This window comes from Fundulus heteroclitus, chromosome 11, assembly GCF_011125445.2.
Source record: "Fundulus heteroclitus isolate FHET01 chromosome 11, MU-UCD_Fhet_4.1, whole genome shotgun sequence".
Lineage (NCBI taxonomy): Eukaryota > Metazoa > Chordata > Actinopteri > Cyprinodontiformes > Fundulidae > Fundulus > Fundulus heteroclitus.
In genome coordinates this window covers 8020592-8048587 of record NC_046371.1, presented here as the reverse complement: position 1 = coordinate 8048587, position 27996 = coordinate 8020592, and the positions used below count along the sequence as shown (strand labels likewise).

General features: G+C 39.9%; 1 protein-coding gene across 1 annotated transcript in view; it reads right to left on the bottom strand.

Annotated features, from left to right (window-relative positions):
* Positions 1-3455: 3455 nt before the first annotated feature.
* wwc1 (WW and C2 domain containing 1) overlaps positions 3456-27996 on the bottom strand; it is a 66008-nt gene continuing 41467 nt past the window's right edge. Inside the window, exons 9-22 of the mRNA XM_012873399.3 lie at positions 26431-26676; positions 18277-18366; positions 16690-17282; positions 13909-14014; positions 12477-12647; positions 12197-12389; positions 11423-11563; positions 10452-10489; positions 9529-9733; positions 9261-9431; positions 9083-9175; positions 7518-7748; positions 7310-7428; positions 3456-6203 (exon numbers count right to left, since the gene is read on the bottom strand). Of these exons, the coding sequence (XP_012728853.2) occupies positions 6137-6203; positions 7310-7428; positions 7518-7748; positions 9083-9175; positions 9261-9431; positions 9529-9733; positions 10452-10489; positions 11423-11563; positions 12197-12389; positions 12477-12647; positions 13909-14014; positions 16690-17282; positions 18277-18366; positions 26431-26676 (2464 nt within the window). The 3' untranslated portion in view covers positions 3456-6136. The remainder of the gene's footprint in view (positions 6204-7309; positions 7429-7517; positions 7749-9082; positions 9176-9260; positions 9432-9528; positions 9734-10451; positions 10490-11422; positions 11564-12196; positions 12390-12476; positions 12648-13908; positions 14015-16689; positions 17283-18276; positions 18367-26430; positions 26677-27996) is intronic.

Below are 27996 nucleotides of genomic sequence, written 5' to 3'. Positions count from 1 at the left end.
TTTTTTCATGGAATTTAGTTGCAGCTGCGCAGCGCCACCTGCTGTACCGGAGTGAGAACAGCCATGAGCTGAGCTGGGCGAGTGTCTTTGAGACAACTATATATAACTATAAATAAATATGAAGAGATAAAAACGTGTAACAGCAGAAATACTCACGGTTTAATAAAATAATCTATTTAATATTAGCTTTGTGTTTCATGAAATAAGATGCAGAGTATTATTGGCTCACTCTGCTTTGCACATTGGAGGGTTCCTGAATGAAAATCACAGCATCTAATTAACGATTTAGTCTAGACTTTAATGAGGCCACTCAAAATTTAAAAAAGAAAAGCATCTCAAAACGCAATGCATCATGCCCCACCACCTCTATGACTTTAATGGGGAGCGTTGGCCTAATGGTTAGAATGCTGAGGTTTGAATCCCACAGAGTGCCAGTCTGGGATCTGAGCAAGAACCTTAGCACCATGCTCCCTTAAAAAAAAGGGATGGGTTTAATTGGATTTATGGACTAATTATCAGTCTTTGGGCCTCCAGTGAACCACAATGAATGATGAGAACCATATTCCCCAAACTGAAAAAACATTGACAAGGGGTGAACCTTCCCAGGAGAGGCTGACCTACCTAACAGCACTGCAGGCCTCAGTAAAAAGTCCATAATTCAACAATGACAGACTGGGTGGCATAAGGGCGGCACAGTTCCACATTTCACAAAAATACAATCCCCGAGATTTTAGTTAAAAAATAAATAAAAATCTAACGTAGCTTTTCAACGGCATACAGTAAAACATGGTGGTGGTGGCATGATGCTCTGGGGCTGCTATAGGATCTAGATGCTTTGCTGGATTTCTGCTGTCTACCAAAATACCCTAGAAGAAGATGTCCGCTCATCAATTTATGACCTTAAATTCAGGAAGTAAAGAAAACCAAAAGGTCCAAAGAAACACTTGGAGATCTTCAGAAATCCGATGGAACTGCTGATCAAGAACACCGACATGGAGATCTGGCTCCACCTGAGAAGAAGTGCAGCAAAATTGTATCCAATTTTGTCATTTTAGAAATAGAAAACAACCAAAAACCTGATCCTTTTAACCTGTAACTGCTTGTATTTTGCAACCAATAATTAAAAAACACAACAAACCCAATAATAAGAGAAGAACTTTTTTTATTTTTGTTGTGAAATTACAAAACATACCGTTTGTGTTTTTATTTTTTTTCTACTGTCTTCCATTTTTTTGTTGCTGTTTTTGTTTTCTTTTCGTGCTGGTGAAATATTTACAACTCTTGTCGACAGTTACAGTGTCTGAGAATAAAATTCACAGCTTTTCGGGACTTTTGATAAAAAGAAAGAAACTGCAGGGGGGAAAGAAAAAAAAAAAAAAAAAACAGCACACCCGAATCACAAAAGTGCAATAAATACATGCCGTATGTTCGTCATAGCCGTCAGAAAACACGTCACCTGGTGCATCAGCAGTCGTAACACGGATTCATTAGAAAGCAACGTAAAAATTAAACGAGAAAAAGGAAGGGGGGGAGAAAAAAAAGCTGCAGTTATACACAAACTACACGATTTACTATGATTCCTTGGAAAAGCCTACATTCCTTCATCCTGGTTCGGTTTGGTGAACATCAAGTCTGTTCATGGTTCATCGGTCTGCTCTACAAGTCTGATCACATTCAGACAAAAACAAACGTCTCTATATTGCTCCCAAAGAAGCGTGAAAGTTAAAGACAGAAAAAAATAAAATAAAAGGTTTAAGTTTATGCCACAAGTGTTCAGGGGGGGGGGGGGGGGCGACAGTGACGGAGCGTTGCCTGGAAGGCGTCTGATTCCAGATCCCAAACCTTCGTTCCTGTAGGGATCAACTCCTGTCTTCCTGTGAGAATTTTAGATTGACCTGTAATCTGTTCGATCCCGTCTGATTTATCCTCTACGTAAAGAATATAACACTTGTAAATTTTATCATTAACGTGGAGCAGCTGTTTTACTTTCTAAAAGCTTCCTAATTCTTTGATGCAGTTTATTTAAAACCGGTGATGAGGATAAAACATCTGGAATGGCTGTAGCAGCAAGGCATCAAGTTTTCACGTCATTTCTCTAATGAAAAACAACCTGAACTGGAACATCTGCAACATCAAAACGCAGAGCAGAGTCTGTCCACCACTAGGGGGCAGCAAACACCACATCCAGTAGATGGGTTAATGGGATTTAAAGTGGTTCATGTCTCCCTGGTGAGTGTTTGCTTCATCTTTAGGCTGCACCTCCTCCTTGGAGGAAGCTGTCGCTACCAGAAGGTTGCTGGTTAAAGGGAGGGTTTAGATCTTCGTCAAAGCATCGTTCTGTACAGCAGTCATTGGTGAATGATCTGCAGTCGGAGTTTTACTGAAAGGAGTTTGTAGAAAAAGAAAAGTCTCCCTGGTCAGGCCGGGTCTTTTAACAGAACGGACTTCAGTAACTTAAAATGACTCAAACCCAGATATTTAAAACACAAAATGATCCATCCATCCATCCATCATCTAGTCAATTTACCTTCCATCCATCAAATCTACCTTCCTTATATCCATCAATTCATCCATCCATGCTACCCATCCATTTTCAGCCAATTATAATGTAACCAACACGTGTTATAGCTGTATGGATGGAAGCATTTAGAAATTTTGCTAACTCCGTCATTATCTGAATCACTTTTCAATCCACCCATCCATCCAATCACCCATCAAAGTGGGGCCTTCAAAAGTCGTTCTGACCAGATGCCTGTTCTTGATCTAGACCAGGGGTGTCAAACTCATTTCTATATGGGGCCACTTTAGCGTCATGAAGTCATTAAATGGGTCGGTTGCTCGTGTATATATGATACTTTTCATTTCATAATTTCATTCCAGTTCACATAGAAGTATAAAAAATGCATAGTAACATAGAAATAGCAATCTAAGCCCAGTTTATACAGTTTATCTGCAAGAAAAGTTAATATTGGGGTGAGTTACACTTATAGGAGGCACAGTTTTAGCCACTTTATACAATTTAAAAGGATATATACCTCTACTTTATCACATGATATGCCTTTTTTTTGGCTCTTGAGGGCCGGATCATTTATCTTGATGGGCCGGATTCGGCCCGCGGGCCTTGAGTTTGACACCTGTGATCTAGACGATCCAAGCTCCCACCATGGGAAATGTTTGGAGTGCAGATGAACCAGCAAATAAATGAGCTTCACATTTCAGCCCAACTCCTTCACCACAACAGACCAGAGCAGCCAAAAGTTATCTAAACGCTCGTCACATCTAAAGTTAACCTGATATCAATAGCTTTAGATGTTTTAGGTGTAAAGCTCGGTCCAGTAAGGGGATCTTTCTCCAAATGCTTCAGTTACGCTTTTGTCTTCAGCAGTAAACGTGCTGGAAACGTCATTGGTCATCACCGATAACTACTCTGAAGAACCTCACAATAAAACCTGAAAAAAACTGAACTGTCCCTTTAATCATTGTGTAAACAGTAAAACAGGCGGCCACTGAAAAGATTGAAAACTGTAAAGGTACGGGCTGTAAAACCAAAACAAGCTGAAATAGGTGCAGTAAACAGACATTTAATGGGTCTCATTTAGGGCCAGAAAAAAAATAAAAGGTGATATGTTTAAAATGTTGGTGCAAAACATTTTTACTTCCAGTTATAAGACACGTCAGAGCGACTTTGCTATGTACATAAATACTCCAGTTATAGCAGGGAAACACTGGTGGAACAAGCCGAAAACTAAGATTGACGAAATGGGACCAAAACAAAACAAACCGGACAAAAGAGAGGGATCTTTAAAAATAAACTTTTGTCTCCCTGTTGGTTTACAGGAATATTTTTTTCTCTCTTGTGAACAAACATACAATCAGTAGGAATTCACAGTCACCGAAAATACATTTGATCTTCACTTCCTGCGTGCTTCAACAATCAAAAATCATCCAGCGTGGGTAAGAGGCTTTAAGGATTTTTCATTTTCCATAAAACCTCATATCAAGTTTCGTTTTCTGTGGGGTCTTACTCCTAAAATTTTATAAAGTGCAGACTATCCAATAAACTACCTGAGTGTTAGTGAGTTAGTGTTGTTTCTACGCTTTGCTGAGCTGGTTGGAGTAAATCACATTAACAAAATGTTTGTATTTTTACCAAATGTCCGTAAAACACAGATTAACTCTGGTTTTCCTCGCTGAGTAGGTGTGTAATGTTCTACAATCGTCTTAAAAGTGAACTAAAAGTTGTGTTTTAGGTAAAACTGCAGATTCTACTAAAGAAACAAGAGTTTTAATCCTTATGATTTGGCGACACCTGTGGTCAAATGTGGTAACTGCAGGTGTTTGAGCTCATTCATCAAGTGTTGAATTTACTTTGATAATAAAAAGTAGGATTCAAATATTTCATTTTGTTTTCCAATTAAAGGAACTTGCTGCTTTAATGGAATATTCTTCATGACCTGCGTTCAAATTTGAATACAATTATTTTAATCCTGAAAGTTTAGATGAATCGTTAAGAAAAAAAGTAAATCATCTTAAATTAATCTTGTTTATTTTTGTTTAGCTTTCAAAATGCTTCTTCTAGGCAAACAGGCTACTGTTTGAGATTCTACTGAAAAAAAATGCTGCTGTAATCTTTGGGTTTTGGCGACACCGGTGGTCAGTGGTGGGAATTACAATTACATTTGTTAAATGAATTCAAGTTTTAATATAAACACATGCTTATATAGTTTATAAAATAAACAAACATACTGCTTTCATTAAATAAATCAAGGATTTGTCTAAAAACAATAAGAAAATTTTCTTCTGTTAATTTAACATGAATATGTAAACAATTAATCGATCAATTGTAATAACTCTTTATATTCATTTTGGATATAAAACTGCTCCTTTTACATGTTTTATGTTCTACTTATGGAACGAAAGCTGTGATCGTTAAGCTTTGGCGACACCTGTGGTGAACAGTACGGTTTAGAGCTCATTGTGCTTTTTCTTTTTTCATAACGTATAATTTAACTTAACACTTGTTTATTTGATGTTGCTGCTTTTCTTACTTATAAAAGATCATGACATTTTAGAGATAAGTTGTTGTTCAGAAAAACGACCAACACCCATGCAACATGTAGCCTCCGCAGGTAAAGCAGGTGTCCTGCCTGTCTAATAAATACAAATAAAGACGATGAAAGCAGCACCAGTATATGGCCACCATCTACATTCTAGAATAAGTTTCTTTTCAACACAATAACTGTTTATAAAAGTTCTCATAGACAAAATCAATCAGAGAGCATTCAGACCTTAGCTGAATTCATTGAGAAACACCACCTGTTCTCTCTATTTCCACCAACTCTGACCTTTTTAACTGGCTCTATCTCAGCAAATACTTTAAGCTTAAAATGGAAAAAAGAATAAACTTTGTAAGGGCTGAAAAAAATGTGAGCTTCACATTTCTTTAAAGAAACTGGACTTTAGATCCACTAACTTGATGTGTCATGATGAAATTCCCTTTGAGAAAAAAAAAAGACACCCTAGATGAATCTAAAGGATTAAAACTCTTGTTAAGCTTTAACAAACTGAAGGCTTTCAGACTCATTAACATACATATATGTTTTCTTCATGTCTGCAGCAAAATAAACAATACCAAAAAAAGAGAAACACTGTGCTTGTGTGTTTGCATATACAATTTTCTAAATGTTCTACAAAAAAATTTCAGATTTGTTTTGATTCATCATCAGCATAAAATGAACTCTAGTACCGTTGTTGATTTAATTTTGTGCTACTTATGTATATTATTTGTGTGAGGTTAAGTATAAAAGTCTGAGATGTTGTTTTTTTCTTTCTTTTTTTTTTGCTGGAATGACTTAAAACAACTAAAAACAGCCGGTTAGTAACAGAAACAGAACAGCGAATAAAGATGAACAAGCTCCAGCAGAGCCATCTTACATTTACAGAGACTTATCCACATGAGAAATGCTGAGCTGCTTTAAAATGTGTTTCTTCAGCGTTCTGAGTGTTTTTGTTGTCGTTTTGTTTGTTTTGTGTCCAACAGGTTTTCAACGCTTCATGACGCCAGCGAGCGTTCGCCTCGCTGCGTGAGAACAAGGAGGATCAGACGGAGGAGGGGAAAATACTTTGAAATGCTTCTCTACACGTCGTCGGCCGGCAGGTCGGGGATGCTGGTCTTTGCTCGTGTGAAGAACGCCATCTTCTCCCTGAAAATCAAACAGCGAAAGGTTAGAAAAATTCACGATTTTAAATTGGATTAGGGCATGTTTTCGATTTCTGATGCATCCATAATCTGTCAAGGACACAATAAAACAGATGCGTCACTGAGCTGTTAATGGTGTCTACGGTTCTGAAGCTTTGTATAGTCAATAATTACAGAACTTCAGTTTAGCACACTTGAATTAAAAACGTAATGATGACTGACGTCTCTTTTTATAAAACACCTGCCTGTAATATGTTGTGGCCTTCCATAAGGTAGCAGCAATGCTCAAGCTGCTGTTTGTTAACTTCTTACATTATATTATAAATATAAATAAATACAACTGATTTGAGTTACACACTTTTTAATAATACACATACGTAATAAATATGTCTTATGAATCTTTATAGTTCATTTATCATACTGTTTCAGTAAAAAAAAGTGTTTTTAAATATTTTTAACAATTTTCTTCAGTTTCATTTAAATTGCGTTTATAGATTTTTTTAAGGGCTTTGCTTAAGCAATGTTTGTGCACAGATAATGCAAAACAACAGTGTTTTTACAACAACTTACTACTCCATATATGTCACCTAATTGTATGTGATTTACAGTAATTGAAGCTCAACTGGACAAATTGGATTTCTCCTGACATTAGCGTCCTTTCGCCCAAACCATAGTTTGCAGAGAGGCTTTAATGGGTTTAATGGATCTCAGTGAACAACAGAGTGAAATATTGAGAGACGCCACCATGTTTATATATTTTTAGACATATTTTTAAACAACGCTTCGACAGGAAATTTTTAGTCGTTTTTTTTCATAATTGCCGTTGCTGATTACGTCGACTAATCATTGCAGGTCTACAGACATAAAAGATCTTTGTAAAGTTTTTGTGATTGAGATAATTAAATAAGTCCAGAAAGTCAAACATTTTCCCATCTTTAATTCCCCTTTTTCCAGATATGTCGAGTTGGAAAAGTGAGTGTTAAATACCTGAGACTCTGCAGGAACTTTGACCTGCAAATTGGTGTCGACCAGTAACAGCCTGATCATTGCTATCCGATTCCGGCTCTTTTTGCACAGATTCAATTATAAAGTTTGGATCTAAAATTGTACCTGAAGGTCTGGACCTCAGAGACCTCCTTTCGACTCTGTCCTCTGATCTTGTGGACGTCCTTAACTGCTGCCTTCATCATCTTCTCCACCCGTTTCTCCTGCAGCTGCTCCTCGCGAGTCTGAAACGAAGGAAAATTTGCCATTGAACTCCCGTCTTCTCTCAGTGAGGCCACTCTCCCTCTTTGACTGATTTATTTATTTTTTTAACCTGTTTCTCAGCCTGTTTGAGGAGGATCCGGAAGCGTTCGTCCTCCTGGACCCAGGCAGGCAGCTCCATCTGTCCCTGCTGCCTCGCCGTCTCCAGCTGAGTCTTAAGCTCCCGTAGAACTCGCAGCTCCTGGGCCAGCCGGGCCTGCCGTGTCCGAGACACCTGCAGGTCCAGTTCCAGGTCCAGGGATGTGCGAAGGAGACTGTCAAGGCCTTTCACCTGCACAGGAGGCTGCAGGGACAAAACGTTATCGCACAAGTTCACATATTAAACCTGAACACATCAAGTCTGAGGCGATAAAAGTGTCTAGACGCCCATTACTTCCTCGGTTTGTCTAAAAATGTTTTATCACTTCTAAGTTTCTCAAAGAGGGAAACCAGGATCCAATTAATTATAAGCCTGCAAATCTAAGCATTGCATTAAATATTCAGAACATTATTAATTATTTAGAGTGGCTTAAAGTATTTAAAAAAAAAAAAAAAAAGACCAAGCAGGCTATTTATCTCCATCACCAGGAACTTTAAGTGGTCGTGTCAGTGAAATCACATCACTGAGACCGAACATAGAAAGTTAACACATCCATCCAAAAATGTTCTGGTTTCTACATGTAAATCCTGACAAAATATATGCAAAATAAATCTAAACTTCAAATATTATGATAAAAAGGCTTCCAGGAAAGGATAATATACTGTAGCTAAAAATAACATCTACATTTAACTACTTCCAACAATTAAAACATGAGCATTGTGCTGTTTGTATTGTTTTTACTTAATTTAACTGTCAGGTTTCTATCGGTTTTGCTGGTCCAAGTCACTACAATACTTAAACTGTCAATAATTGAGAAATAATATTTTGGGAATAGGGGTGGGGGAAGGATTTGAAACACAGAACATCTCACATTTGTTAATGAACCTCATATTCTAGGTCGACAGTTAAACAAAAAATAAATCCCGGACAAGCCCTAAAATGTTCATAATATGCCCAAATCTGAATGTTTTTTTAGACATGCTAACAAACGCTACTTCTTTCAACAACGCATTCTTTTAACTTTGGTGTCAGTTTTCTATCTATAGATTTAAGGCAAACCATGTATGATTTGTGCAACTATGTGGAATAGTTGAAGCCAGAAGCTCTTGTTTTCAATCTTAAAAAAAATTATAAGCCAGTTTTTAATAAAAATGCTTTGATCATCCCGGACGAGCCCCCAAAAATAAATGGCTGTTTTGACAGAGATACCAAGATCAAAAAGCCTGATTTTTTTATTGTTTAAGCACAAAATGCATCTTGTAGGATGCACTCCAGTAAAGTGTTCATATAATTATGTTTCTGAGGTTTTATAAACGTGATCAAAGGGGTTTTCCAAAAGTAAAATGCACTCTGTACATACAAAATGACAATAAAGTTGTCTAAGTCTAAATATACTTCATGTGTATCATATCAAACGTGTCAATGTCATCCAACAGAACTCCAAAAACACCCCAAATAATCATAGAAAGCCCTCAAAATGTATTTAAGAAACCAGAGTTGAGACACAGAGAAGCTTGCAAGACAGAAAATCATTCTACCTTTTTCATGCGCATGCTGCGTCTTTCTGAGGCATTTCTGACAAACGGAGACTTCTTGGAGAGCGTGGAGCTGTCACTGTCGCTTCGATTAATCTACAATCAAGGGAATGAAACCATTAAGATTTCTTAAAGACACGATCATAGCAACATTTTCTTTCAGCTGAAGACGGCCGGTTACCCTGCAGATGTACTGGCTCTGAGGTCCAGGGGAGAAGGTCTTGGAGCGGATGATGGTGTTGCCCCTCATGAAGGGGTTCTGCTGGTGCACGTCGGGGCGACGCTCCTTGGGCCGAACCACAGACAACTGATGAGATGACGACAGGTTGTCGATGCTCGTCTCTTTGTTGACCTGGAAGGTGGCGAAACAACAACAACGCGTATAAGACCAGAGCAGGACTTTAGTGAACGGCCTTCTTACACCAATGACCAGAAATTAAACACGTTACCTTCTCTGTGAAGGGTGCCGCTGTAGGAGTGGGTTTGGTCACCTTCTGCTCCTCTTCCTCCGCCTCTTTCTTTTCCTCCCATTGGCTGCTGTCAGGATAAAATTCGCCCTCTTCATCCTGGTGTTCTACACCCTCCTCCTCCTCCTCCTCCTCATCTTCTTCTTCCTCTTCATCAGACATGTCTGCCTCAAGAGGGGCACCTTGCCTGGTGGGCAAACAGACATATTTAGAGCCCACTAGTCCACTCAGACATATAAGTGGTGCCTTCCTTAATAATGAAGGGTGAGCAGAAAGTTAGATTAGAGAAAGGATTAAAAGTGGACTTTGACTGTAAACCGCACGTATACCCTTCAAAGTAAAGGCGGTGTTTACAGTTCCAGAAGATTCAAAAATCCTTAATTGGTTTAAACTGCAGAAATGTTTTTTTTTTCTTTTTTTCTTCTTGGGGTTGGAACTTCTAAAATAAATCTAAGAGATATATTTCACTATGAGACACTCAGGTTTACATGCTAGATTATTACAAGAATAGGTTCAAAATCAAAAATGTTCCTCGGTGTTCAAGAACGGAACGAGTTTATACTTTCAAAGGACAGCTTTGATTCTAGAAAATATAAGTTCTGTTAATTCGTTAGATTATTGCAAAAACAGGTTGAATAAGCAAAACTAAACCAGTTATTAAAATGGAATTATAAATGTTATTTTAAATAAAGAGACTTCACAAGTGTTGAGTCATCTTTACTGGGCAGCTGTCGGTTTTTGGTTATTTAGAAGACAAGACTAAACAAGCAACAGAAAACAGCTTTGGACGCTAAACTATCTACGATTCTGCCACACTTTGACAACTTTTTCTCTAGGTTTCGACGAGCAGTTCATTAAAAGCACAGTGGAAGGAAACTGATGTAAGGAGACGATGAAAAACGTACCACTCATCCGTCTGGGGAGGCTGGACTCCTTCATGAGTCTGAAAGAAAAAAAAGCCATCAATTATCAATGAACCAAAAAGCAGCAGCAAATACAAAAGCAAATGGCATGAAAACAAGAATCAAGGTGTCCAAATGGACTAATTGTCAATGGTCCAGTTAAAGTCCAGACCTCACACTGATTAAAATGTTGCGGTAAGTCTGCAAACCTCAACAAACCGAAGCAACACTAAAGGACTAAATTTGAAGAACCGATACGACAGAAAGACCAACTATATCAGGGGTGTCAAACATACGGCCAGTGTTCCAGTGTCCTGTCTGGCAATGTGGCAATAAGATGCCACAAAGAGTTAATCCGATTTGACTTTCACAAGTGGACAAGATAAAAGGAAGAGAATGATAAAACAATTATTGAAAAAAACATGTACTTTGTTTATTGGAAAATATGCAGTTCCTATATTGTCCACGAGGGGCGCTGTGTTTTAATTAGCAGATTAAGCTTCAGGTGTGGAAAAATTTTAATCATTTCTTAATTTTTATCTGTTTGATGTATTTTGTCATGCAGGACAGTGTTTTTAAGTTCCAAAAAATGTGAATAAATGTTTTTCAACATTGTATAATCACTTTGATCAGTTCTTATGCATAATGCACAAGTAAATGTTTAACTGAGTAAAAGTATTGTTGAAATTGCACATACTTTTCCTAAAAACGCTGAGGTTATTCATAATATATTGTGTAAAAGTGAAATTAATTTAATATAAAAATCAACAAGTCCACATTTATTAGTTCTATTTAATCTTGCAATGAGTTAACTCGTGTGGCCCTCTTGAGATCAGATTAAGCTGAATGCGGCCCCTAAACCAAAATGAGTTTGACACCCCTGAACTACATAGAGTTACTGCTGAATTAAGTGGTGCTACAGGCTGTTAACTTCTAAAGTCTCCACCAGGTGTCAGCGTTTCATCTGTTTTTACCCCGTCAGAGCCGTCCTCCACTCTTGTGTCCTTATCCTTGCTGCTGAGCTCAGACATGTAGTGGCGATTCAGCAGGTTGTACCACTTGGTGCATCGGTCCTCTGAGCAGCTGACATCAGCCAGGCTGATTTGAGCTCCGGCCTGGAGGAGAGTCGGCAGGAAGAAACATTAAAAGACTACCTGCTAAGGTCCTAAGAAAGTAGAGCACATCACACCAGTTCTAAAAGTCCTTACACTGGCTCCATGTATCTCAGAGAATAGACTTTAAAATATTTCTGTTAGTCTATAAATCCCTAAATGTCTTAGCACCTAAATACAATACAGACTTGTTATCAGCGTATAAACCATCCAGACCACTCAGGTGTTCTGGCTCCAGCCTGCTCTGCACAACCAGAACCAGAACCAGACATGGAGAAGCAGCATTTAGTTCCTATGCTCCGCTTATCTGGAACAAACTTCCAGAAAATTGTAAAGGTGTGGAAAGCCTGAGTTCCTTTAAATCAAGATTAAAAACACATTTGTTTAGAATTGCCTTTAACTGTTCTAGTTAACTGAATCACCACTTCTTTGTTCTAATTTCTATCTACATTTTATTCCTACTTGCTTTTATTCTGTTTTATTTTGCTATATTTTAATCATGTAAAGCACTTTGCATTGTCCTTGTACTGAATTGTGCTATATAAATAAATTTGCCTTGCCTTGCCTTCATGTCACCTGGTGAAAAACCTGTCTGAATCTCCACTAAATAACAACAGGCGCTGTGCAAGGACTAACCAGACACTCCTCATGGCCCAACTTGCTGGTGTTACAGATGTCGACCCTCAGGGTCTTCTGCCGCAGTGCGTTGTGGGACATCTGCATGCCGAACACCTCGTTGATCACCACCACATCCTGAGAAAGCAAGCCCCGCGTTCGAAAGAGGCAGCAGGTGACCTGCACGGACGGCAGCACGGCCAGACGAACGTACCTGCAGGAAACCGGACAGCCGCGTCGGGTCACGCGATCGCGGTTCACAAAACTTAAAACATGAAGGCGGGCAGAAATCGGTTCGTACATTTTGTGGTCAGCCGGCAGACAGAGGGCGCTGCAGTTGGTTAGCTGCATGATATAGATGGTAAAGCGCTGGTCTCTGGACTCGTAACGGAAGCCGAGTTGGACCTGGGAGCAGCCCGACGAAGACCTGTCCTCGTAGGAGTTTAGGAGGATTTCTGCAGGGAGTCCCGGCCTGGAGGAAAACAAAGCATGAAAAACAGGAACAGTGTAACAACTAGGGCTGAACGATTTTGGAAAATAATCTAATTGCGATTTTTTTTTCTTAAAATTGCGATTTAATACGATTTTTTTCCAGTTTGATTTATCATGTCTTTTTAAACACATACAAACAACAAATCAATTTGTTTCCTCGCTGTGCAGATTAGTTGCTAAAAGACCCACAGCGTCTAAACTCAGAGCAGAAATGATTGCAATCTGCCTACGATATGTTTCAACCAAAATTGCAATTTTGACTTTTCTCCGCATTAACCACAAGCAACAAAAATGGCCTCTAAATAAAGATGTTTGTAAACAAAGTCTATTTAAAACAAGAACTTTTAATGTTTCTATTAATCAGAATATTATTCAAGAGAACAGCTTTTAGTTGATTTGGACATCAATCCTTGTTGAACATAAAGTGCAACCAACAAGCAAGTCTATGTATTAAACTGATTGACCTGTACTTAATGCTCTGTATGATTATATAAACTCTAAAACAAGTAATAAAATTAGATTATCTCACTGCTGCAGCTGTCTTCCCTTCCATGTGGAGGCAAACCCACTTTAAACATTTTACCAACACCTAATGGACGTGTCTAATTCCCTGATTGTTTCATAGCCAAAAATTGCTGACTCTGCGATTTGGAAATTGCGTTTTTTAAAATCGCGATTATATTGAAAATGCGATTAATTGTTCAGCCCTAGTAACAACAAATGTTTTTTTGATTAAAGTATGTGCAGTAGGGCTGGACGATATAGAAAAAAAGCATATCGATAAAATAGAAATCATATTGTATCGATATGGATGATTATCAGCACATTGAAAACATATATTTTAAGTGCAGCCCTGGCCGTTTTATGCTGTTGTTCTCTGAACTCTTTGAAGGGGGCGGAGCTTGGTGACAGATCGTTCCTACGTCTGCGTTTGTGATTGGTTGTGAGGAGGTAGTGACTGTAATATTAATCTACATGGATAGAATGCATAAGGAAAGAAAACTATTTAACTTTTTATTGACCCTTTTTTCTATCATATCGATATACGTCTATCGATCGATATATATTGTTACAAGAATTATCGTCCAGCCCTAATGTGGGGCAATATAAACAGAGAAACGGGAAAAAATAGTCCCATCAGATAATAGACCCGTCAGATTTAATTCACCTCTACCACTGAGACGTAACTAAAGTAAGTTAAAATTATACAGAAAAAGAAAAACGGGTTAAAAAAAACATACTTGCGTTCCGACGGTTCGTACACTCCGCTATCACCGGCCACCGACTCGTCCGACACGGCCGATGTCACGCCCATCTTCTTTGGCGCCGCCCCTCGAAACTGAGCACCTTTAATTCAAAGACACAAAAAATGAAAATAAAACTGTGGAAATATGTAACGGGCAATCCTGGACAGGGAACTGTGGTCCTTTCAGAGGGTCTGGGTCAAGTGTTTGTTTTTCTTTAGACTTTGGCTGCTTTTTATGTCAATGTCTGAGTTTTACCAACAGCCTCAGATGTATGGCAGTCATCTGATGTTCTTCCTAGATCCTATTATCATCGTAGCTGTGTTTCATTTTAGTTATCCTTAATTCAACTCAATGCTCAACTTTTTAGGTACCCCAGGTGATTTTCAGCCCAGTTTTTAACAGAACAAGTACCAGTATCTACTTTTCTTGTCATTAGGTGCTTTTTTTTTTTTTTTAAACACAATTTCCACAAATATCAACATCCCATAAGGGGATAATTGATCCATCCTTTTTTTTTGCAAATATAAAATAAAAAAAAAGAAGAAAGACAGGGAATTGCTTTTGAAACTAATTTCTTGAAGTAGATCTTTATATCAAAAATCATAAGCTGTCCTTTTCAAACAGTTAATGTAACATTTGCAGGTCTACAGGAGTTTTCTTTAGCTGAGGCTTAGCCAACTATAACCTGGACTCTGCTGCTTGTTCAAGACCTTTTTGGCTTCTTTTTGAAAATTAAAATAGGAAAACGAGTCTGAAGTTACAAACTATATAAACTCAGTTTAATTTTTTTTCAATTACTATCCGTTATTTTTTCCCCATTGTTGTAGCTGCATTTAGAGACTATGAAAAATAAACAGACTGCAGAATCCAGAAGGCGAAGCGCTCCATCAGTTTTACATTATAATCCTTAGATATCTGCTTTATTGGTGGATGACGAGCAACAAAAGGTCAGCGTGGCTCTGAGAAAGTCCTGCATGCATAATCAGTAATGAGCTGAGCTCTGGCAGCAGCAATGGAGAGTTAAGAGGAAACCAGACACCGAGTCCACCTTTCACCTACGGCTCTGACGGCTACCGGACTCAAGTTCCCTCCGACTCCCTCTGACCTTCACTGAAATTACGCAATCAAACAACAAACCAGACTTTTTCTTTTTTTTTTTTTAAAACGCAACAAAATAAAAACACTATTTTTCCCCAACAGAGAGTTTTCAATGCTCCTAAAATAATAAAAGTGCTGATAATAAAATAGTTTTATGGTTGGAAATGATGAAATGAGGAATTATCAGCTGAGTGAAAATGAAACTCTCCCTGTTAGGAAGCTCATTAGCTCCCCCCCCCTCCCACCACCCCATCTGTGACGGGTTTTAGGTTTCTCATCACTGATCGAGAGGATTCCAGGTATTGAAGCTGAAGCTTTTTCTCTGACATCTGCTGTAACCGGGGCTTTGAACCGGTTCAAGGAACGAAAACGAAAACCGGGAACTTTTTGTATTTTACAGGGAACAGAAACGAAACCAGAAACGTTATTATTTTTTATGTTCTGGAACTGGAACACTTATTTAACAATAATGGTAACCGGTTAATACCGGTTTTATTTCGTCCCTCAAAATTTTCGTTGCCTATATAACTAAAAAAAACAAGTAATTATTTTCCTGCGCACGTTTAACTTGCTGTATGTCGCTCCGCCTAGCTTCACTCACATCTGGGACATCGCCTATAGAAAGTGATTTCTCCAACCAATTTTATGGTCTGGCCAATCAGGACGCAGGGCTGGCATTTCATAGATGTGACGTAGTGGAGACGTGACCGTGACGTGAGACTGTTTTGATAGCAATGGCGGCTCGTCGAGGAAGCAAGCGTTAACATTGATGCTGCTATTTCTTCCGTGTTGTCCAATCTACCTAATATTGTTTCATTAAAAGAACATCAGAGAACGCCTCTGAAGGCTTTTGTTGGTGGAAACGATGTTTTCGCCCTTCTCCCGACCGGATTTGAAAAGTTTTGTTTTCCGGGGCGCGTCCGCGTCTCCTCTTCCTGTCAGCTCACTGTCAATAAAACGCGTACCACTAGAGCCGCAAACACATTTAAAAAAAAAATTAAAGTTTTGTTTTTTCCTGCGTCGCTCTCATCAGCGTCACGGGTTAGCTTCGGTGTGAGTGGTTGAAATAGCACGTTGATAAAGATGACAGACAAGTGGCTTATCCAATCATATGCAAGGATTTTTGACAAGGCCCAGCCTTCAATAAAGGCAATTCCTATGGAGAGGTCCCAGATGTGAGTGAAGCTAGGTGGAGCGACATACAGCGGGCGGAGTCAGGTTAGCGCACGTTACCATGACGGCTGAGGTTCACTTCCTGTGTGACATCACATCACACATTCGCTGACTGAATGGAGAGAGAGCTACACATCTTAAATAAGAGGTCAATTACGATCCATCGTTAAGTAAAACGCTCATTCCAAACACAATATCAATAGCTATATTTGTCAAACGAAAGGAACGAAATTAACCGTTCCGGGAACAGTATTTTTTTCGTTCTAACCGGTTCGGGAACGTCAATTTATCGGTGGAACTCATAACCGGAAACGTTATAATTCTGTTTCTGTTCGGAACGAACCGATTGGTAAAAAAAGCCCTGGCTGTAACCCAGAAGGCCGAGATCGGCCCTGAAGTCTCACGGCTGCTCAGATATCACTCAGACGGCTCTGGTCTTGGTGCTGAACGCAGGTTTTTTTTTTTTAGCGAACGTTTCCGTGTTGATGCTGAACCGGTGCTCACCTTTGCCCTCCTCTCCCAGCATGCTGTTCAGGTTCTGCTTCTCCTCCAGCCGCTCTCTCCGCTGCTCCTCAGGCTCCAGCTCCAGCTCTGCCAGCCTGCTGCGGAGCTCCAGGTCCAGCCCCAGCCCGCCGGGCCCCGTCTCCCCCGACAGGAACGTGGTCTCTGAGACCAGCGGCGAGCACGGCGGCGACAGCGAGGACAGAGACGAGCGCGGCGACAACGAGTTCATGGAACGGGGCGTGTCGGAGAGTCTGAGGGCCTGGACCCTGGTGGGCTCGGCTCCCCCCGGCCCGGCCGCGTTGCCGTCGGACGGTCCCGCGAGCCTTTCGCCGCAGCCCGTCACCACCTCGTGCTCGTGGATGGTGGTGATGGAGCTGGAGGGCCGGTAGCCGCCCTGGCCGCCCTCCTGCAGGAAGGTGTCCAGCTTGTTGCGCAGGTCTGGGTCGGCCAGCTCGGGCTGCTCCAGGTAGACGTCGGTGAAGCTGAGGGAGGAAGTGGAGCCCATGCTGGAGGTGGTGGCCAGGGAGCCCCGGCTGGACGCCAGGGAGCCTCGGCTGCTGCCGGACGAACAGGAGAGGGTGCTGGCCGAGAGGCTGCAGGGGGAGACGGAGGAAGAGGAGTTTTTATTTAAAAAAAGTCAAAGTAAAAACAAGAATACCGATAAAAGATCTCTGAATAAGATCGTGAGATGCAAAGCTTCAGAAAAAAGCAGAAGCTGATGATCAGTGATCAACTGAAAACCACCAAGATGTTGGACGATACAGAAAAAAAAGCATATTTCTATCGATAAAATAAAAATCATATTGATTGATATCAATAATTAACAAATTCAAAATATATATTGTAAGTGCAGCCCTGACCGTTTAATGCATTTTAACCTGTTTTTAGATACAGACACAAACACTGAATTCAAACTCAACCCTTTATTCAACCAACCTTTCACCAAAAATGCAAATTTTTAAAATAGAAAAAAGAACTCATGCTCTCTGAACTCTTTGAAGGGGGCGGAGCTTAGTTCCTGAGTCTGTGTTCTGATTGGTCGGGAGGATGTAATGATCTAATATTAACCTACATGGCTAGAATGCAAAATGAAGGAAAACTGTTATTCTGTTGAACTTTTTATTGACCCTCGATCGACATGTATTGTTATTGAATTATCATCCAGCCCTATAAGAAGTGATTTAATTATGTGGTAAAACAGTTTTACAAAAGTATTCAAGCGACTTTAACCTTTCCATGCTTTGTAACATTATTAACTCCAAAGTATTTATTTTACCGGGATTTCATGTGACAGACCAACACAAAGGGATGCATAGTTTTTAAGATGTAATATAATGTGTAAATCCCCCTTTACTCTGATACCCTTGAATAAACTCCGGCACAAACCACAGATGAAGGTTAATTTTTCCATCTTTTAAGGGAAGAAACAGATGTAAAAAAAAAAGAAAAAAAAAAAAAAAAAAACATCAGGAAGTCTACCTGAACGCACAATGGGTTCGTAATCCCAAAATGTCTTTAACTTCACCATCACTGCTTGCTTTAAGGACCAGACAGAACATTTCAGTAGCGATGAGAACAAGAACAAACCTCTTCAGCTGCGTCTGCAACGACGTGGCCACTCGGACCGTCTCCTCCAGCTCCCGGACCAACTCGCTCCGCTTGCAGTGCAGTCGCAGCCTGAAACGACGGAAACGTTTGGTTTTTTTTGTTAGAATCGCAGCGCAAGGTTTCTGCAAGAATCCCAACGGCAGAGACACAGAACGGCTGCAGATTTACGGTCTGAAGTATGTCTGAAGTACCACCTTTAGCATGACAGAAATAAATCAAATCAAGGTCTTATTATTAAGGCTTTTACAAATAAAAGGTCTTGCATATGATGATATGATGAGACTGGATTTAAAAATAAACAGAAACAGTTTACAGATCAGTCAGAGTTTAACTGAAATGGGGGGGAAAAAATCTATTACAACTTTGCATTGACTACTGTTTATTAATTCTATGTATTATTCCAGATGTTCACATAATCAGTAAAAATTAAACAGATTTAAGTGAGATGTGGAAAAATTTTCTGAACAGAAACACACGCAGGTTTTAAAGCTGGTTTAAATGCAGTGATTTGCATCACTGCATTTCTATTTAGCATTACAAATGCTGCCGAACTTGTAGTTTCTAAATGCATTTTTGCACAAATGCCTTTTTGCACCATAATTTCTGCACATACAAATGGTTTTAAATATTCTCCTGTACACCGTGATCGCACACTGTTCTCTTTCTCCTGCATTGTTCACATTTCAATTGTTTACTTTTTAATCACTGCTGCACTCTACACTGCAAAAACAGATCTAAAAATAACTAAAATGTTCTTAAGATGAGTGTATTTGTCCTTGATTTGAGCAGGTAAATAGGATGATTTGCCAATGGAATAAGATTTTTGCACTTAAAATAGGAACAATTTATCTCTATCATCTTATTTCAAGTGCAGGATGTCTAATTATCTTATTTTAGGGGTCAAAATACTCACTCCATTGGCAGATAATATTATTTACCTGCTCAAATCAAGGATAAACAACTTTAAGAACATTTTACTTATTTTTAGATCCGTTTTTGCAGTGTATACTGTAATTTACAAGCTGTATGCCACAAAATTTCCTTCTGTACGCACTCTGTACATACAAAATGACAAATAAAGATGTCTAGGTCTAAGTCTAAAATATGAGGCAATAGCAGGAATAACGTAGCAGATTAATCCACAGATAAGGACTTCTGGTAGTTGTTGTTGTTTCTGGGTCGCCACTTTCCTGCTGCTGCTGTAGTTTGTAAAAGAAACAAAAAAAAAAAAAGTCTGACCATCCGCTCATCGTCTCTTAACTCTAACTACTTCAACGCCGCGGATATACTCGGCCTTTTAGACGTTGAACGCTGTGGCACAGCCGGCTCATCGTGGGTCAATCAGACGCTCCGTCCACCATGTTTGTTTTGATGCGGTCAACCCGACAGGGTTTGGGGCTGAAGCAGTAACTTCGCCCCCCCCCCCCCCCCCTTAGCATCATCCATTATCCCAGCATGTTGTAAATAATTAAACGTCTGTACGTGTCTACAGTTACATTTCATTACATTTATCAGCTTTTTTTTTTTTTCGACACAGCGGCAGATCGCCTGGTGAGTTATTTTTTTTTTAAACACACCCATTTTCTAAGGATGGCAGCACTCAAGGCCCCCTGCATAGTCGGGAGTACAGAGCGTCTACTGGAGGGGTGTTCAAACTTTTCAGTACATGGTCCAAAAGTCAAAGGAACTAGAGGGCCAAAAAATTAACACAATTTAAAAAAAAAAAACAACAAAGCAATCTTATTCATTTTTCACCTGCTCTACAAAATATGCTCATTTTAAATAAATAAAATTAGTTTTTTTTGGTAGGAAATGAATGTGGAAATGATTGTAGATCCAAAATTAAAAAAAAAAGTGTTTTTGCTCATTTGTTGTATTCAACCAGTTAGGAAATTATTTTGAATAATTTAATTTGACTTTTTAACAATAATAAACTGAACTCTTTTTGATCTAGTAATATAAGAACAGGATTTGGGTCAGCTGTAATTAGACAATTTTAATAATTGAATTCAAAGCAGATTTTAAATGCACCAAAGTGTAAATTTCAGTAATTAAATATCATAAGATAGATGTTACTATGATATTAAAAAGAATATCAAATGTGTGTTTATTAAAAGCACTTTGTGTTGTACTTCTAAACACGCAAATGTACACATTTTCAATTGTGGGATTTTAACGTTTGTGCAATAATTTTGCCCCAATTAAAACCTAAAATCTTCCATCTGCATCAGCCACCTGTGCTGGTGACCAAATCTTTCTTGAAATACAGTTGTGGCCCCTGTACAAAATCAGTACAGGGGCCACAAATGGCCCCCGGGACGCACTTTGGACATGCCTGGTCTACTGTGACGTTGGCGGGGAGTCCGTTCTGTCGTTCATACGGCGTCGGATCGGTGTGCGTTAAAGCACCGCATGATTAAATGACCGGAACCCCGGCATCGCTGTTGGTGAGGGAATACGGCCTTCCTCATTACAACACTGGTGCACTGCAAAAACGGAACTAAAAATAAGTCAAATTTTCTTGAAATAAGTGTATTTGTCCTTGATTTGAGCCGGTAAATACGATTATCTGCCGATGGAATGTGTATTTGACCCCATACAATAAGATAATGAGATATTCTGCTCTCTAAATAAGATGATGGAGATGAGTTGTTCCTATTTTAAGTGCAAAAATCTTATTCTATTGGCAGATCATCTTATTTACGTGCTCAAATCAAGGACAAATACACTCATTTCAAGAAAATTTGCAGTGTGCGTAAATAGATCCACGGTAGATAAATAGAGAGACAGAAGCTAAAGTCCAAGACTCATACACCTTCAAAATTAAAAAGTCACAACTACTCTGAGCTGAAGAGTTTCTACGTTTCACCTTTAAACGTTTGCAGAAGGGGTTTGAAGGGATGATACAAGGAAGGAAAGACCACAAGAAGAGAGATAAAAACACAACATGAAAGGAAAGCAAAACGGCTACGATGCACTGCAAAAACAGAACTAAAAATAAGTCACATTTGCTTGAACTTAGTGCATTTGTCCTTGAGTTGAGCATGCAAATAAGATGATCTGCCAATGGAACGAGTATTTTGATCCCTAAAATAAGATAATTAGATAAACTGCACTTGAAATAAGATGACGGAGATGAGTTGTTCCTATATTAAGTGCAAAAAAATCTTATTCCATTGGCAAATCATCTTATTTGCCAGCTCAAATCAAGGACAAATGCACTCAGTTTAAGAAAATTCTACTTAATTTTAGTGTCGTTTTTGCAGTGTGAAGGAATGAGCGGAAAGGAAGAGCAGAATTTATACAAAAAGACGGGGAGCGAAGTCTGAAAACGCCAATATTTCGTCCATACTCATATCGCCTTTTTCTATACTTATTATGACCTGAAAAACTTTTGCATGGTTTCCCCGGACTGCGCAGGGACCGCCGTTAAATGGACGGTGAGCGGTCGGCCGTCTGAACCGGCGCGTTTGTACGAGGACTACAAGAGGTCCTTTCTGCGAGCGAGCCCGGCGGCCTCTCGGGTTTCAGGAACAGGAGACGGGACACAAAGAGGGACAGAGCTCCGGGTAGAGTCTGACCTGAAGCTGGAACAACGGGAGTCCTGTTAGTCTGGGAGGAGGAAGAGGAGGGTGAAGGGGCTGCGCTGGCGGTGAGGAAGACGGAGGCATGATGGAGAGCTCATAAGGTGCGAGAAAGTCAGAGGTTTCAGCAGCCGCTGCTTAATGCCAGCTGCTGTGAGTTCAGCTGCTCGTCTGTCTGCAGCTCAGAGATCACTGCCACGGTTCGTTTTAATGAGCATCAAGTCCGTATGAAACGGGCCACAAAGCCAGAGGGGGATCCAAGACCGGCTCGTCCAGAAGGACAAAGAGCTTCATAGGTGGTTGAATGTGAGGGAACACTACAACGGGCCCAAACACAAGCAAAACAAAGCCCACCAGCTCAACCCCACCTCCACACTGCAAAAACTTAACTAAAAATGAGTTTATCTGTCCTTGATTTGAGCAGGTAAATAAGATGATTTGCCAATGGAATACGATTTTTTGCACTTAAAACAAGAACAAATCATCTCCATCATCTTATTTCAAGTGCAGGATGTCTAATTACCTTATTTTAGGGTTCAAAACCAGGAACTCATGGGTTGAAAATGTGGGAACTATCATCTCCCAGGACCTAAAGTAGGAGCTGAACATCAACTCCCTCACCAAGAAAGCCCAGCAGAGGAAGCTGAAGAAATAGCGTACCGCGCACGTGACGTCACCGACTCAAGAGCAACGCCCCTTTTGCCGCTTAGGTAGGGCATACAGGTAGAGAACGCCCGTAGCAACCAGCTATTACACGCGCAACAGAAACAGCGATATGACCGACTTTGCAGCCGTTAAACTTTCCCAAGACGATGTCCCAGGCGCACGGATTACTGGTCGAACTGTCGAAGAACACACCAACCTTCAGCTCAAACGATGGCTTGAGTGTCGAGGGCTTAAAAAAACCGGAAAACGGGCCGAGTTGATCGAACGGTAAGCTTTGTTTTTTTTCCTGCGCGGCGGTCATGGCGTCATCGGCCCTTTTTTTGTTTGTAATCACCGTCCAGGGATCGGTATATGTTTAATGTTTGTCTCATTTGAAATGTTTTTGAGTAAGCTATCCTGGTAGCAGGGTATCATGTTAGCGCCTGCTACCATGATAGCCTATATGCTATCATGGTAGCAGGCGCTTCATTATTAACATGTCGGCCACCAAAATACTCTTACCTTGACTTGATGTCGCTGGAATTGGGTCAGGATGTTCTTCGGTTGTGCCCTTTCCTCCAACAAAATGCTTGCTACATATGTACGTGAATTTGGTAACTTTTTCCGGGTTGAACTGTTGTGTAGGCCGACCGCACCGGTGTACCCAGCGCACACATTTCTCCTTGGCAGTCTTGAAGAAAACATCCTTCATATGCGGCCGATCAGCGTACCTCGAGTCGCTGTTGCACGTTCCATAGCAACAATGTTTAAAAACCATGGTCTTAGATTTGGAAAAAGCAGTCGTTTACCGAGTAAAACCAAGGGTAACGCACGTCTCTTTTACAGCGAAACAGCGGCGGACTATGCAAGCTTGTCCTACTGCGTACCACGTGATGTGACGTCATCGTGACGTTATGTTTCTAAAAATAGCTCGCTCGCGGTACGCTATTCAACCTGCCAAGGACAATGATGGTGCACATCTACTCCTCCATCATTGAGTCCATCCTCACCTCCTCCATCACCATCTGGTACGCCGGTGCCACCGCCAAGGAAGATTCCTTTTAAGTGGGAACCTACCTGGCAATAAACTTGTTTCTGATTCTGATTCGGATCAGAGTCAGCTTCCTTATTGATGCGTTCACACCCAACGCGGTTTCTGCCGTATTTCCGCCTGCTCCGAGTGCCGTTGGCCGCTGAGCTTCTATCAACATCCATTTTTCTATCTCCCATTTTGACTAAATAAAGCTTCGTCTCCACTGCGCTCCTTCACCGTGTGTCACAACCATAACCAGTTCCCCTTCACTGTTAGAAAGTAAAAACTTCTGATAATATTCTCATTTTATGCTGCAGCTTTTTTTCTTTTTCAATGGGAGATGTTTTCAGTGTCCTTCAGCTACAACGTCTCTACAAGCCGGCAAAGTTTTGCCGTAAATTGAAGGCTCCTCCACGGTTCGTCCGTTTTTGAGATTTTATTTGAAATGTAAAGTGCATTATAAATAAAATGTATTATTATTATTATTATTTGCCGGTACTCCTCTTCATCTACCTACAGTGAACTGGTTCAATTACCGCAGCTAGACCACAAGCAATGGCGCACATTAATATTATCTTCAGTAGCTCCTACAGCTAATGACTGTAGCGACATCGTGGCGGAAGGATACTGAAAACATCTCCTATTGGTAAAAACGCTGCAGCATAAAATGGGAATATAAGCTTTTACTTTCTAACAATGTTTGTCTTGTCAATGTTTGACTCAATGTTTCATTTTTTTAATGCCAAATCTCTTTTTCAATCTCATTGCAAACTGCCCCAAACCGACCGCACCGCGGGCCACTTTGTCGCTCCTGATCGCTCCTTTTGCATAAGGACAATAGGATAATAAATTCAGGTTTTTCTTTGAATAATTGCTTTTAATTTTCACAAAAAAAAAAGCCTGTTAAAAGTGCCAGTAATATTTAATTTTATATTAATATTTTTTCATTATGTTGGAAATCATGATTTTTTTTTTACATCATTATCCACAAATGCCATCCATCCTCTTTTTTTTCAACCTCAAAATAGACATAAAAGGGCGTTTCTTTAACGATGAAAACATATTTCCTACAGTAGATCTTTATCAAAAATTATAACTCGTCTTTTTTCAAAACGGCCTAAACGAGTTTAATTCAAGTGGACTGTAGGCAAAAAAATGGCTCTCAGGACGGTAAAGGTTGCAGACCCCTGAACTATATATATATATATATATATATATAGAGATTCGATGAGGATAGAGTATTAGATATATATATAGATATATTAGATATATATATAGCAAATATATATATATATATATCAAATATATATATATATATATATACAAATATATATATAATATATATATATAGATATATATATATTATATATATATATATTAATATATATATATAATATATATATATATATATATATATGAAAACTAGACTAAAAACGAAAGCCTAATGCATTTCTTGCTGTTCTTTTATTAGAAAGATGATCTTCACCTGGTCCTTATCTTCTGTACCTGAGGCCACTTTTAAAGTGCCTATCCTGCTCTGACAGGCATCGTTTTTTTCTAATGAGATTTCGTCTTTCAACACATCTTATTAACTTTTTTTTTAACGCTTTTTTACTTCCAGCTGTGAGACTCAGACAAGCAGCTCTCAGTTCATTTCTTACCTGTCGGTCTAGCCATCTGCTCGTCTCTTTCTAGCGCCGCCCTCTCGTTGTGTTTCTTTTTTCCTGCGGGTTTCCCTCACCTCGCTGTCTGATTGGCTACACGGCACATTCAACAGGCTGCGTGCGCCAACAAGCTAGGATATCGGGCCAAGACGATCCAACATGTTGAGTATCCCCGATACTCGAGCAGACCAGATCGCTCTTAACCCAACACACACGGCAGGAATATCTCATTAGATTATCCTAAGAGGCAATCTGATAATCCAGGAGTCCATAAGATTGTCGGAAGGAGAAGATCAGGCTAATTATCCTGCTGTGTGAACCACAAACAAGGTGTTTCAGACATTTGATCAAGACGTTCTCCTTTGATGCTTTTCTGGCCACGTCTCATTGGGAAAAGACTATAAATAGCTTCTAGTAACACCTTTTTGATTCAGCAGGAAGACAGGAAGGGCATGTCTGGGTTTCATTCCTGGACCTGTTACCTTCAGAACCTGATCTTGGACTTCCACCAGAAGGAGGAAGTATTTAGGAAACAGGAAAAACTCAAACAAAGACCCAAGAGTTGAGCTTTCAGCTTCCGTAGATCAGCCTGTTGGAGCAAAATCCTGTTTTCTGAACTAAAAGCAAGAACATTTTTCTTGAAATTAGTGTATTTTTCCCTGATTTGAGCAGATAAATAACACTACCTGCCAATGGAATAGGATTTTTGCACTTAAAATAGGAACAACTCATCTCCATCATCTTATTTCAAGTGCAGGGTATCGAATTATCTTATTTTAGGGGTAAAAATACTCATTCCATTGGCAAATAGTCTAATTTATTTGCTCAAATCAAGGAAAAATACACCACTTTCAAGAAAATTGTATTTACTTTTAGTTCCCTTTTTGCAGTGTCTGTCAAAAAGTTCACAGCCTGTTCACCGTTGATCCAACGGCGCATTCAAGGCTAATGGTCCAATTTAAAAATCGGTTCCAAGTTGTGCCTCCTGTGTCCACCAGTACACCCCATTGTGTGTTTAAGAGCCTTTTTTACGCCTAAATGATTCATAGAGTGAAGTCGTTCCTCTAAATAAAGTCAGGTACTGGACTGAAAATGAGTCCAAAGACGGTTTTATATTCTGGATCAGAGGATGGAAAAATAAAGAAATAAGGGGTTGAAGACTCTGACTGGACAGAATCTCCTCGTCATTTATCTATTTGTCACTCGCCTCTCGGTCAGCGCCTTGCTCTGGTTGTCTCTGGCGGCCTGCAGGTCCCTCTCCAGACGTTTCTTCTCCGTCTCCAGCTTCTCGGCGTCGTTGGGCTCCAGCCGCTGTCGGGGCCGGACGTACTGCAGCTCCTTCAGCAGCTCCTCCTTCTCGTTGATGAGGATGAGCCGGTCCCGCTCCGGGTCCAGCAGCCCCGGCCACGCCTCGCTGTCCAGTTTGGCGATCTGCACCTCGATGTTGGCGATCCTTCGTAGAAAATGACGACGGGAGAGTTTATCATGGATGAAAACTCTCACAGATCAGTGTTTATTGATATGGATGAAGATGAGATGATGGCAGCGTAACAAACTTTGTGGCTTGAACAAAAAAAATGTTATTGTGAAAATCATCCACACTGCAAAAGCTGAACTAAAAATAAGTAATATTTTCTTAAAATGAGTGTATCTGTCATGGATTTGAGCAGGTACATAAGGTCATCTGCCAATGGAATAAAATTGTTGCACTTAAAACTGAACAACTTATCTCCATCATCTTATTTCAAGTGCAGGATGTCTAATTATCTTATTTTAGGGGTCAAGATACTCATTCCATTGGCAGATAATATAATTTACCTGCTTAAAACATTAATTTTAAGAACATTTTACTTGTTTTTAGATCCGTTTTTGCAGTGCAGTTTAGGCAAAGAGCGACTATTCCACTGACTATTATTCCACTGACTATTAGCTCATCTTGTTCCTAACTTCTGTAATGTCTGACATCTCAAATGTGAAATTTTGGACCAGAACCTGTGCCGTTCTGGCCTCACTGATGCTCAGAGTCGAACACAGTTTCTTTACTTCTGTTTCTCCCTCTGTTTTGTTTTTTGGAGAACTGATCATACGGATATAGACTTTTCTGACAGAAAGCACAAACCTTCAGTGTTATAGTCTTTGTCCCACTTTGTTATTACTTTTGCAAATGACACGGCTCTCAATCGTGCAGGAAAACACCAAATAGTTCCTGAACCGTCGCTCAGGTGGAAAAACAAAATCCCATTTGGACAGTTTCTCTGAAGTCACTGTTGCCGTCGCACCGGACTCCTGATGCCTCCCATCTTTTCGTCCCCTGACGTCCCATTCGATCATAAGGTGGCGTCCCTCAGAGTATATAACTTGGCACCAGTCAATTGCTCTCCAGCATTAGCTATGCTTACACGCACAAACTTTCACTATCGAATTGAAATGCATTTGGATTAAGAACAAAAATAATTATCGGATCGTTCCGTTTATATGGGCACGCAACCAATTAATCCGATCATAATGTGCGTCTATATCACTGAGATATATTATACACTGGAGTGCTAATAGCCGCTGTTAGAACGAGTCCCTTTGAAGCCACCAGCCGCCATATTGGTACTCCCTATTTTCCTCCAGTAACTAGGGAATATTTGCGCTACAGCATCGAATAACGAGTATTTTCTCATGTTCGGGGGGGCTTAAAACTTTTAAAATGTCAAATGCCATATACTTTTATGTTATGTTCTAAAACTATCAAGTACTGAGAAAGTCATGTGCTGAAATATTTTGC